The sequence below is a fragment of the Ursus maritimus genome, unplaced genomic scaffold (genome assembly GCF_017311325.1).
Source record: "Ursus maritimus isolate PB19 unplaced genomic scaffold, ASM1731132v1 scaffold_2, whole genome shotgun sequence".
NCBI lineage: Eukaryota > Metazoa > Chordata > Mammalia > Carnivora > Ursidae > Ursus > Ursus maritimus.
Window position 1 is genome coordinate 104,125,658 of NW_024424452.1, and position 12,342 is coordinate 104,137,999.

Genomic DNA, 12,342 nt, shown 5'->3' on the forward strand with positions numbered 1-12,342 from the left:
AAAAAAAAAAAAAAAAAAAAAATCAAGTTGCCTACAAACTCTAAGATTAAAAGGGACCTTAAAGGGACTCCTGGGTGGTTCAGTCAGTTAAGCATCAGACTCTTGATTTCAGCTCAGTTTGTGATCTCAGGGTCGTGAGATCGAGCCCCACATGAGCCCCCACGCTCAGTGGAGAGTCTGCTTCTCCCCCTCCCAACTCCCTCTGCCCCTCCCCTCTTGCACATGCATGCGCATGCTCTCTAAAATAAATAAATGAATCTTTAAAAAAACAAATACATAAATAAAACAGGGACCTTAAAGCCCAGCTGACTTCTTAATCCACAAAACTATAGGTTAAGCTGGCCTGAATTATACAATATTTACAGAACTAGGTATTTAGACATTTTCATCAGATGTATCCCATTTTACACTATGACTTTTAAATTTTATAAATGAGTAACAGCTCTTCATTATTAGCAAAAGGCCCTTCCACCCTTTTTAGGCTGAGTAGTCTCTGATCACTCTAAATCAAAAGAACAGAAATTATGAAGACATGAGAGAAAAATAGGCCACGTTTGCCACCGGCAGGAAACATGCTTAGTCCAGGGATGAAAGATATTTCAAAGGAAGCAGAACAAGTAAACATGAAATAAGCCAATGCACAGCATGACTGATGCTTATTTCACTAGCTTCGAGGCTTACCTTGCCTTTTGCATTTCCCGTATAGATATATTCCCCTCGCCTATCAAAAGATGCAACCACGTTCAAATCGGAGTCATCGTCTACCGGCAGAACAACATGCTTGGAATCTGAAAGGGTCAACATGACAGGAGCAGATTTCATGGGACACACGAGAACCTTGTTCCTGTTTAAAAATATGAACAGTACATTGGCTGTTGCTTTGGTATCAGAAGGCTGATTCTCCTGCCCCTCTCCCTGATCCCTGTCGCTACCTCCATCAACTCTCCCAGCTCAAGCAAATTTAAAATAGTGAAAAAGCCTCAAGTCTAAATGTCTAATAATAGGGAAACGACTGAATATAGCTATGGGATCCTAGTTCGACAAAACACAAGGTAGTGATTAAAAATAAATAGGAAGAAGTAGCAAACTAGCAGAAGAAATATGTATGCAATAAAGTAAAAAGGCAAAATGCTAACTATGTAAAAATACATGATTTACGTACATCTCATGTGCATATAATGTGCTTTGCGAGCTATGAAGCACTAGATAACAAGCATTATACTCAAAGGGAACTTGACTAATAAAGAATCAAGAGAAACGAAGAGTTATGTCTGGGTAATGGAATGGTGGGCAACTCTTTCTTAAACGTAGTTTCATTTTTTTTTAAATGTAGTTTTAATATTTGAACTATTTCCCTCTAAACAAATTCAAATAACCGGGGGGAGGGGGTTGTGGAAAGCTCCAGGTCAAGGACCAATTCTTCTTCTTCTTCCTACCTCTCCCTACTTCCAAAGTCTGAATACTGCCCAGTTTCTAATTATAGGATACAATAACACTCTCCCTAAAACCTATTCTGTAGAGTCAACCTAGACAGAAACATTATTTTATGCAGAAGATTTGAAGACGTGTGCTTTTGCCTCCTAAAACCTTAAACTGCAATTGTCATGGGCCTGGAACTAGTCCACAGAGAATGAGACCCTGCCCCAGGAAAGAACAGCGCAGATTAAACATACTGATCTCGTGGATGATACTGGACTTTTAGGATGGGTGAAGGGAACCGAAACCTCTGGTCGCAGTCGCCTGAAAGAACATCCCACTGTGACACTATGTTATCAGTGGAAGCACTCACGAGCTTATGACCATCTCGACTCCAGCTGGGAGAAAAAAAAAAGGGGGGTAATTTAGCACATATTCTAAGTTAAAAAGTACACTGTACCACTCTTATGGATAAAAATGCATGAGTCACACATCCTGGCCTAGCTGCAGGAGTCAACAGTATTTATATATATACATATATATATACATACATATATACATACATATATACATACATATATACATACATATATATATACATATATATATATATGTATGTATATATGTATGTATATATATATATGCTCAAATCCACAAACTTTCTCAACTAAACAATGAACAAGAATGTTTTCATGACATTTTCGTATGTGGTAACAAAAGCTCATAATAATTCAAGATAATACTACAACTGCCTCCAGGAACTAAAACACTCAAACATTCAGAGGAGTCTACAATCTGCTAGCCTTTAAATGTTGATGTAACAAGTGTCTGGGGTGGGGGGAGGTAAGGGAGTATCTGAGCTTTCTGAGGTTGTCCCAGAAATAGCACCATCACAGTGTAAACAAAGCAGTAAAAATAAGTATCTGTTATTTAAAATAACTAAGAAAGGAATGAGTCCCTCCTGCTCAGTATAGCTAAACACCCTGGACATTACACAAAAAACAAACAAAAAGATTCTGGGGGCACCTGGGTGGCTCAATTAAGTGTCTGCCTTTGGCTCAGGTCATGATCCCGGGTCCTGGGATGGAGCCCCACGTCGGGCTCCCTGCTCAGTGGGGAGTGAGCTTCTCCCTCTCCCCCTGCTACTGCTCCTGCTTGTGCTCTCCCAATCTCTCTCAAATAAATAAATAAAATCCTTAAAAAAAAAAAAAAAAGACTGAAGGACAGAGCAAACACTGATTGGCTAGAGACTACAGGACACGAGGAATGGTAACAGAAAGTTCTTGGATTTTCTTTTTTGCCTTATATACCTCAGACCAAGCAATAGAGAACCCAACAGCCCAGTAACACCAACAGCTCACACAAATAATCCCTCAAGAAGAGCTTGCTTTCATTAGCCAAAGGACCAGAAAGGACAGAGCAGAGAGACAGAAACTTTTAGGCAATAACAACTCTACTCCAGCAATCACCATGGAAAAAACCGCAGCCCCAACTCCACGCCAGTCAACAAAATCTAAACCTAATCCAGACCTCCACTCTTGCCTGGCTATAGCAAGGCACCCTTCTCCACTAACTGCGCTGGTGTCAGAGAAAGCTCAGCAGGCAGCCAGATTTCCATACCCACCAGCCTGTAATGAGGACTCCCACCGCAGTGTCAGTGGAGACCACATGGAAAACAGCAACAAGGTACTCCTATCCTTCTCAGCCAGCACGGTATCAGCCGAGGAGGCCAGTGGGGAGCCTGAACTTCCAATCCCACCTAGAATAATGAAGCCAAGTGAGAAACTTGGACTTCTAACCCATCTGGCAATTTACAAGATGGTACCCTCTTGTCTCTGCTGGTATGGTGTCAAAGGAGGCCAGTTAAAACACAAGATTTAAATAATCCCTACAGTCTTACAACACAAGACCCAAAACGCCCAAGTTTCAATTGAAAATGACTATCAATCCAAGAACAAAAAAAATCTCAACTTGGATGAGAAAAGACAATCAACAGATACTAACACTGAGATAACATAGACGTTAGAATTATTTGACAACGATTTTATTTTCTTTGTAAGATTTTATTTATTTATTTGAGAGAGAGAGAGCACAGAGGGAGAGTGAGAGAGAGCAGCAGACTCCCTGCTGAGCAGAGAGCCTGACGGAGGGCTCGATCCCAGGACCCCAGGATCATGACCTGAGCTGAAGGCAGATGCCCAATCACCCGAGCCACCGAGGCGCCCCTATCCAACAAGGTTTAATGCAGTCATCATAAGTATGTTTCAACAAGCAATTACAAACATGCTTGAAATAAATGAAAAAACCAAAACCAAAACCAAAATCTCAGCAAAGAAATAAAAGATGTAGAGAAGACCTGAATTTTAGATGTGAAACACAACTAAGATAAGAAACCCAACAGATGGGTTCAGGAGCCAATGCAGAAAAAAAGAGGAAAGAATCAGTGGACTGGAAGACAGAACAGTAATTATGCCATCTGAATAAGAGAAAAAACAGACTAAGAAAAAATGAACAGAACCTCAGGGACTTGTGGGACTATAATAAAAGATCTATGATCCACATCATCAGAGTCCCAGAAGAGAAGAAAGAATGGGGCTTCAAAGTATTGAAGGAATAATGGCTGAAATTTTCCCAAATTAGGCAAAAGATATAAAACCTACAGATTCAAGAAGCTGAGCAAACGTCAAACAGGGTGAGCTCAAAGAAATCCACTCCAAGATACAGAGACAAACCTCTGAAACCTAAAGACAAAGAGAAAAAAAAATCCTTAGAGCAGCAAGAGAGGAAGGACATCTTATATCTATGGAAACAATTCATGTGACAGCAGATTTCTCACCAGAAACCATGGAAGGAAGTGGCACTCTTCAAGTGCTGAGATAAAAAGAGCTGCCAACCCAAATTTTATTATCAGCAAAAATGACCTTCAGGAACAAAAAGGTAAACCAAGGCATTTGGCCAGAAGATCTACCCTAAAAGGATGATTCAAGGAAGTTGTCCAAATGGAAAGGAAATGATAAAAGAAGGGATCTTAGAACATGAGGGAAAAAGAAATATGAAAAGAATAAAAATATAAGTAAAAAAGCTCAATTTTTTCCCCTTTAGTTTTGACATTTAAAGCAAAAATTGTAACACTGTCTTATGTGGGTCTCAATGTACACAGAGGAAATAATTAAGACAATTACATACAAAGGAGGGTAAATGGAGGTACAGTTTCTACACTTCACTTGAACTGGTAACATGTCAACAGCAGTAGACTGTAATAAGCTAGGGGTACACAATGTAATACCTAGTCACCACTAAGAAGTTATACAAACACTCCCAACAAACACTACACAGTAGTTCCCCCTTATCCACGGGGGATACGAAGACCCCCCCATGGACGCCTAAAGCCACCAACAGTATATCAAATGCCATGTAGACTGTGTTTTCCTGTACGTAACCTACCTATGAGAAAGCTCCAATTATAAGTTAGGCACATAAGAGATTAACAACGACTGATAATAAAACAGAACAATTAACAATATACTGTAAAAAAAGCGATGTGAATGTGGTCTCTCTCTCGAGTTCTTACTGTACTCACTCTTCTTGTGATGGTGTGAGATGATGAAGGGCCTATGTGAGGACATGAAGCACAGGGAAGGACACAGGCATCGTGATGCAGCATTAGGCCACTACTGCCCTTCTGACAACATGTCAGAATCATCTGCCTAATTGTGGTTGACCATAGGTAACTGAAACCACAAAAAGGGAAACCACAGATAAGGGGGACTACTGCAGATAAAATGGAATTCTAAAAAATGTTCAAGAAACCCACAAGGCGGCATGGGGGGAAAATGAAAATCAGATGAGACAAAAATAAATAAATTTTAAAAAATAAAAAAGAAAGAAAAACAGAAGGAACAAAGAAACCCAAAACCAGTATTTACCCAAATCTTACAATGAAGAGGAGTTGCTACTGAGGAACCTGGCTGGCAGTATACCTCCATGGTTAAGAACATAGGCTCAAGAGTCAGACTTAGCTGAGCCTGGACATTACCACCTTTTAGCTGTGTGATCTTGGGCAAGTTATATAACCTTCTGAGCTTCAATTTCCTCGCCCATAACACGGGAGCAATAACATTACCCAGCAGAAGACTGTTGACAGAATTAGCATCAGTATATACAAAATTCCTCGTCCAGTGCCTGGCACATAACGAGTGCTCAAAAAACATTAACAATGATTTGTACTAGAGACAAGATGAACGTATTCCCAGACTTCGGACTTGAGGGGCAGAGAAAGGCAGGAGTAAAATAAAGAAGTGAACATAAAGGGATCAAGTTCAAGTCCGCATACCAAAGGACTCTCTCCTACCAGCCCTAGAACACTTGCAGTCATGCTTACCCCTCAGAAAGGCAAGTAGACGATCCTTCTAGAGAATGTGAAGCCAAAAAAAAGAGGCCTAAAGATGTCGTTCTGTTAGGATTCACAACAAAAAAGTCAGTGACCCACCCCATTTCAGGGAACGACAGGAGGGAAGAGGGTGAGCTAAAACTTGCATACACTCTAACAGTGTGTCCATGGATAATTTCTGAAATTAACAAACCAAGTAACGTACACATGTTATTTAGAAATATGAAGATAAATATCAGAAGAAACAGACAAAAAAAATGAAAGCACACAGGGAACCAGACCATACTGGGAGTGGGGAGAAACAAGGGACAGCTTTTGTTGTTGTTCTCGTAAGCCTTAAAGCACAATGCCCTTTTGTACTTAACATCCTTTTCTCTTTTTCCCATAGCAAGCCTGTATTTCTGTTAAAATAGAAGGGGCTCTAATTTTGAAAATGAAACTATAAACAAGTGAAAACTAAGAGAGGATCTTCCCCTGCAAAACGTGATAATAATATATCCAACAATTCCAAACTCCATAAGCAGACACCAAATTAGAAGCTCGGGGGAAAAAACAAACACAAAAACCAGATGCTGGGAGTATAGCAGTAAAACGGCAGACAGGCTCATAAATCACAGCACTTACCACCTCGCAGGGAAGGTCTCATAAGGCAAATATTTGCAATAAAATAATAGGATACAACAGCCATCATCTCAAACTTACCATTTCCCCCTCAATTTTGTATTAGTATCTTCATCCAAGCCAGAAGTCCGAAGATCACTTTAACTTCTGCCCTTCGCTTAGACTCCTCCTGTGACTAATGACCAGGACTCTTATTTCTGCCCTCTCCCCTATCCCTACCGCTCAGCCCCAGGCCTGCTGCCGCTGTGCTCATCATCTCTAGCCGAGATCTCTGCTCTTCCCTTATCTTCACTCTCTGTCTCCCTCAATCTCTTTAACACAGACTGTCCTAGAGATTTTTTTTGTAGAGATGTTTTTAAAAATAAAAAGCTCATCATATCACTTTCTTTCCCACAATGTCTTAATGGCTTCACAGTTACCTGTAAGATGAAGTTCAAATTCCTACTAGGATACACAGCATTCTCCATGAGGATCCAGTTCACTGGCTCTTGCCATATCACATCTCCCACACCACAATCCAGCTATCTTCAGCTACCTGCAGTTCCCCATCTCCTCGTGCTCGTTTGATGTACCTTTGCCTGGGCACCATCCTTTGCTTGGAATACGACCGGCAAACACCTGTATCTTACAAGTCTGAGTTTAGAAATTATCTCTCCTTGGAAGCTTTTCCTGACCACTGTTCTCCTCCAGTACCTGGATCATCATCTCCTTCGCACCTTTGCCTCCACTAAATCTCAAACACAGTTCTTGTCTAGGAAACATAAAGCGTCAGTACCTGCACCTGGTACGTAACTCACGCTCAACGCTGCTCAATGAATGAATATATAAGTAAAAAAGTTTATGCACAAGGACATTTACTGAACATGCAGAGAGAAACTAGCTGAAAACTGTTAAGTAAATTATGATTTAGCCATGAGAAGATAAATAGCCATAAGAAAAGTTTTTAGAGGCTATGCAAGTAGGAAATTATCTGGTGTTAGGGAGGAAAAAAGTAAAATACAAAATAGAATATAGCACAATTACAATTCTGCTCTTTAAAAACTATATATAGAAATATATTAAAATCTTTACAGCAGTAATACTTGGGTGGTGGGCCTATGGGAGATACTAGTACTTCTTTTTGCTTTGGCTGTATTTTCCTAATGCTCTCAATGATAATATATTATTTTACAATGAAAACAAATGCATTATTTTTAACAGGTGGGAGTGGCTGGCACTCTCATTTTGCATATTAAAGACAAGTTTTGGCCAAAGCTAGTTCATTAGCAGCCAAACCTAGACAGGGATTCAGGCCTTCTCCCAATCCAGTGCTTTACAATATAGCTGCCATTTCCACTTAAACAAAAGGAAATAGGTTACAGCTTCATAAATCTAGATGTGATTATGGGGCACCTTGGTGGCTCAGTCAGTTGGACGTCTTACTCTTGATTTTGGCTCAGGTCCTGATCTTGGGGTCATGGGACTCAGGCTCAGTGTGGAGTCTGCTTGTCCCTCTCCCTCCCCCTCTGTTCCTCCCCCAGCTCACTAGCAGGCAATCCCTCTCTAAAAAAAAAATTAAATCTTTAAAAAAAAAAAAAAATCTAGATGTGATTTGGTAGCTTTTTTGGCCCCAAGTTCATTTAGAAGAGCTGCCCTAAAATAAAACTTTCCGAAGCAGACACAGTAGTCCCAAAGGGTAAGAAAAAATCAATGGGAATTTACATTACACTAGATTCTAGCTCAATCTATTTGATAGAAAGCCTTAACTATAATTCAGTGAAGGAACAGACAAGCCTGTGATCACTAAAACTGCTGGAATTCAAGAACCTGGGCAAAGCTAAAGTAGAGGACTTCCAAGCTCCCCTCCTAATCAAGATTTTCCATTCTAAATAAAAGGTCAATATCACAAATACTACTACAGCTGTAATCTGTAAATATAGCTTTCAGTACTGAAATATCCCCAGACAGAGTCTGATGTAGATCCACAAGCACACTCGCTTTCTCCCCCCAGAGCTGCTCCAAAGACAGCACGGATTCAAGGTCTACAGATGCTGTGAGAAACTGTGCTAATGACCCAACACTTAAAACTCTAAGTATTAAAATATCTAGTACAATGAGATCGGTAATTACACAGTCACCACTCATCCCGATTCAACTCATACTGAACATATTAATGTTAAAATTCCTTACCATAAAGAACAAACTGGATGGATGTGTGCACTAATTATTTTAGCAATGCCTCTTGTCAAGAAATCCCAGATGACAATTCGGCCATCATTACAGCCAACTGCAAGCAGCGTGCCCCACCTGTTAAAGGTGCAAGTCAGGGCCATGCTGATACAATCCAAAGTTCCATCGGCTTCCTAAAAATTAAAATGAATACAAGAATATAGACAATGACACCGAGGTACCCAAATTATTTCTTAAAGATTCTCTATCACCTATGACATGACACTTCTCTTTAATTTAAATTATGATGTACACCAAAAGAAACTCTTATGTGTGTTCTTATACCTATTAAACTAGCCAAAACAAGGAAATATTTATAAACAGATGTGATAAATCCCATACATTACCAGTATAACTTTGTACCCACTGTGCAGGGCAATTAGGCAAAATATAACAAGATTCATTGAAAAGAAAGAGTCAACCAACTGACGCAGTAATCATAGTTCTTGGAATTTATTCCAAGAAAAATTATTTAAAACAAAACCCCTAGAACAACCTGTATGTGCAACATTAGGAAAGTCAAATACACTATTTTATATTCATATCAAGCCATTTAAAATAACCATAATGGCTACAATGAAACACATTTCTATTACAAAATATTTTTACATTTAAAAAAGTAAAGCACACTTAGAGCATACATATTATTACCGCAAATACTGAAACTAGAAAAGCACAGAGAAAAAAAGTCTACGTACAGGTGATGGTACTGTTTGTGAAAAATCCTTCAAAGTACTTTTTTAAAATTTACTGGGAAATGAATTACATGAGATTAAAACGTTATGGTAACATTTCCCACCAATACTGCCTATTTTCTCTCTCCTCAAAATTAAACATTGAGTTCCTTACTATAGCAAAAAAGGTATCATCACACTTAAAGCTTCTGTTGTCAAAGAAAAGGATGGGGAGGGGTGAGATCAAATAACACTTTCCACTCAAACGCAAAAGCTAGCAAGTTACCATACTCCTAAATTCACAATAGGACTACAATAGGACTACACTCTTAAGAAAAAAAAAAGACTATACTCTTACCTCTGGATAATTCTGCCCAAAGGACTCTGCAACAAAGCAAAGAAAGAGTTCATAGAGCATTGGAGACATAGCAGGAATCCTCTAGCTCACAATGGTGGACACAGTGGTTTGCAAAGTGTGGACTGGGGACCAGCCCCTGGCTCAGGGACTCCACAGGGTCACACCTATTCGCATTATCATACCACAATGGCATCTGCCTCTCTACTCTCCTATCTCCTAAGTTACAGATGAGTTCTCCTGAGGCCACAGCAGCAGTGACATTGTAACAGCGTGCACACAAAAGTAGATGCAAGAATTCTGTCAACTTCTACTCAGGCAAGCATTAAGGACAATTTGCAAAACTGTAAAACAATGGTCTTCTGTGTTTTTAGAAAATGGTTCTTTTTCAGGGGGCGCCTGGGTGGCTCAGTCATTAAGCATCTGCCTGTGGCTCGGGTCATGATCCCGGGGTCCTGTGATGGAGCCCCACATAAGGTTCCTGCTCAGCGGGAAGCCTGTTTCTCCCTCTCCCACTCCCCCTGCCTGTGTCCCCCCCCCTCAAATAAATAAAATCTTAGAAAAAAAAAGAAAGAAAATAGTTATTTTTCATAAAAATGTTATTTATGTAAACAGGTAATGGGGTTATGCTAGTTATTTTGAACTATAAACTTTTTAAAAAATCCAATCTGTCAAACTATCTTACGTCAGATGAACTCTCTAAAACTTTCATTAAGCGCAGCCAACCAGCAGTGGCCATTTACCTTCCTAAAAAGGACATTTATATTGTCGCATAATCTGGCAGTTGATTAAAGATGCAATTCTCCATATCAATTTCTTAAGCAAACGACATCTGGGGGCCAACACCCCTGAATGCTTTTCCTGTATGAAATGGAGTGTTCACACCTGAGTCACAAACACCTTGAGCTACAGATGATGGCACGAAGATACCTCCTGCTTCTCAGAAGTGTCACGTCAGCAGCAACACTGTCTTTCTCAGGATGTACTTACAATGTTACCTGGGTATTTTACTACAGTGGTTGTTAAACTATACTGAGAACTACAGATCCATCCAAGTTGCTTTACACATAAGGCATCCAAATCAGATTTCATTTAAAAAAAGAAGTCTACCGCTTAAAAAAAAGTTTGAAAACCAGTTTTATTACATTCTGTCCTTTATAAAAATTAATTGAGAACTAGAGAGTGGGGGCACCTTGCTGACTCAGTCAGAAGAGCATGGAATTCCTGACCTTGGGGTCGTGAGTTTGAGCCCCAAGTTGGGTGTAGGCATTACTTACTTTAAAAAAAAAAGAAGAAGAAGAAAGAAAAGAAAAACTAGAGTGAAAACACTAAAACTAATAAAAAAAAAAAAACACAGGCTCTACAATAAAGAGCACTAAAAGAAAGATGAAACTAAAGGTAAATGTCCCCAAAAGGTAATTATCTTGATGTATCTAATGTGAACCAGATTGAAGGTGGCTGACTGCATTCAATGATGAAAGAATGAACTGAAATGCTGAAACCAGACCGGGAGGTTTTATTTATTTATTTTTAAAGATTTTATTTATTCACTTCAGACCGAGAGCGAGATCCAGAGAGAATGGGGGGGGGGGCAGAGGGAGAAGCAGGCCCCCCACTCAGCAGGGAGCCCTGGGATCACATCCCGGACAGAAGGCAGATGCCCAACTGACTGAGCCACCCAGGTGCCCCAATCGAGAGGTTTTTGAAAGAAATGTTCTCAAGTTACTGAATACGTGTAATACAGAAATGTATAATCAAATGAACATTTCCTCCCTGCAACCCACTCACCCAGGTAAAAGCTTCCATGTTTCTATATGCTTATTTGTATAAGCAAATATAAAAGCATAGATTTGTATAAGCATTCATATTTACAGTTGTGTTTTTTAAATAAAGCATTACACATATAATGTGACTTGTTTCAGTAGCAATTTAGCTTATATATCTTTCCAAATCAGTAAGACAGACCTATATTCACATGGCTGAGGAACAAACAACAACAACAACAAAGCATTTATCCAAAAATAAAAACAAATGAAAAACCACAACCTGAAAATATAAAGTACTGGTGAAGGAGCAGAGTGTGACTTGCTGTGTTGAGATAAGGGAAAGCCACAAAGGAGATTCTGAGCGAGTCCAGAATCCAGGGACCATTTCAACGTATGATCACTTCTCAATACAGACTATACCCCTTGTATTTCTTTCTTTTTTTTTTTTTTTAAAGATTTTATTTATTTATTTGACAGAGACAGCCAGCGAGAGAGGGAACACAAGCAGGGGGAGCGGGAGAGGAAGAAGCAGGCTCCTAGCCCAGGAGCCTGATGTGGGGCTCGATCCCAGAACGCCGGGATCACGCCCTGAGCCGAAGGCAGACGCTTAACCGCTGTGCCACCCAGGCGCCCCTATACCCCTTGTATTTCTGGTTTATGTTTTTAGGATGGGTTTTTCTTTTTTGCGGATCATCCTAGTTAACAGAATCACAATAAGGTGTTTAAGGAGCACAAAGAAAAAGTGACAGGACTAGGCTCATCTGGGGCCTGAGCCAGACTGCCGTCAAGCAGGATTATAGGAACGCAAGGCACTTTCCTCAGAGAAGGCTCAAAACCACTTTTATATTCTCCATCTTGCCACCATCTACCATTTTATGTGACAATTAGATTTCTTAGGTTTTAAAGACCATG

The 12,342-nt window shown here is 39.8% G+C and overlaps 1 protein-coding gene across 4 annotated transcripts in view; it reads right to left on the minus strand.

The window, feature by feature from the left end:
- RBBP5 (RB binding protein 5, histone lysine methyltransferase complex subunit) overlaps positions 1-12,342 on the minus strand; it is a 40,872-nt gene that overhangs the window by 19,429 nt on the left and 9,101 nt on the right. For 3 of the 4 annotated variants that reach the window (XM_040636510.1, XM_008699525.2, XM_008699527.2), the window contains 4 exons: positions 9,668-9,693; positions 8,597-8,769; positions 1,674-1,814; positions 682-844 (listed from right to left, as the gene is read on the minus strand). In XM_040636510.1, the coding sequence (XP_040492444.1) occupies positions 682-844; positions 1,674-1,814; positions 8,597-8,739 (447 nt within the window). In that variant the 5' untranslated portion in view covers positions 8,740-8,769; positions 9,668-9,693. The remainder of the gene's footprint in view (positions 1-681; positions 845-1,673; positions 1,815-8,596; positions 8,770-9,667; positions 9,694-12,342) is intronic. The other variant, XM_008699526.2, reaches the window with a different exon arrangement.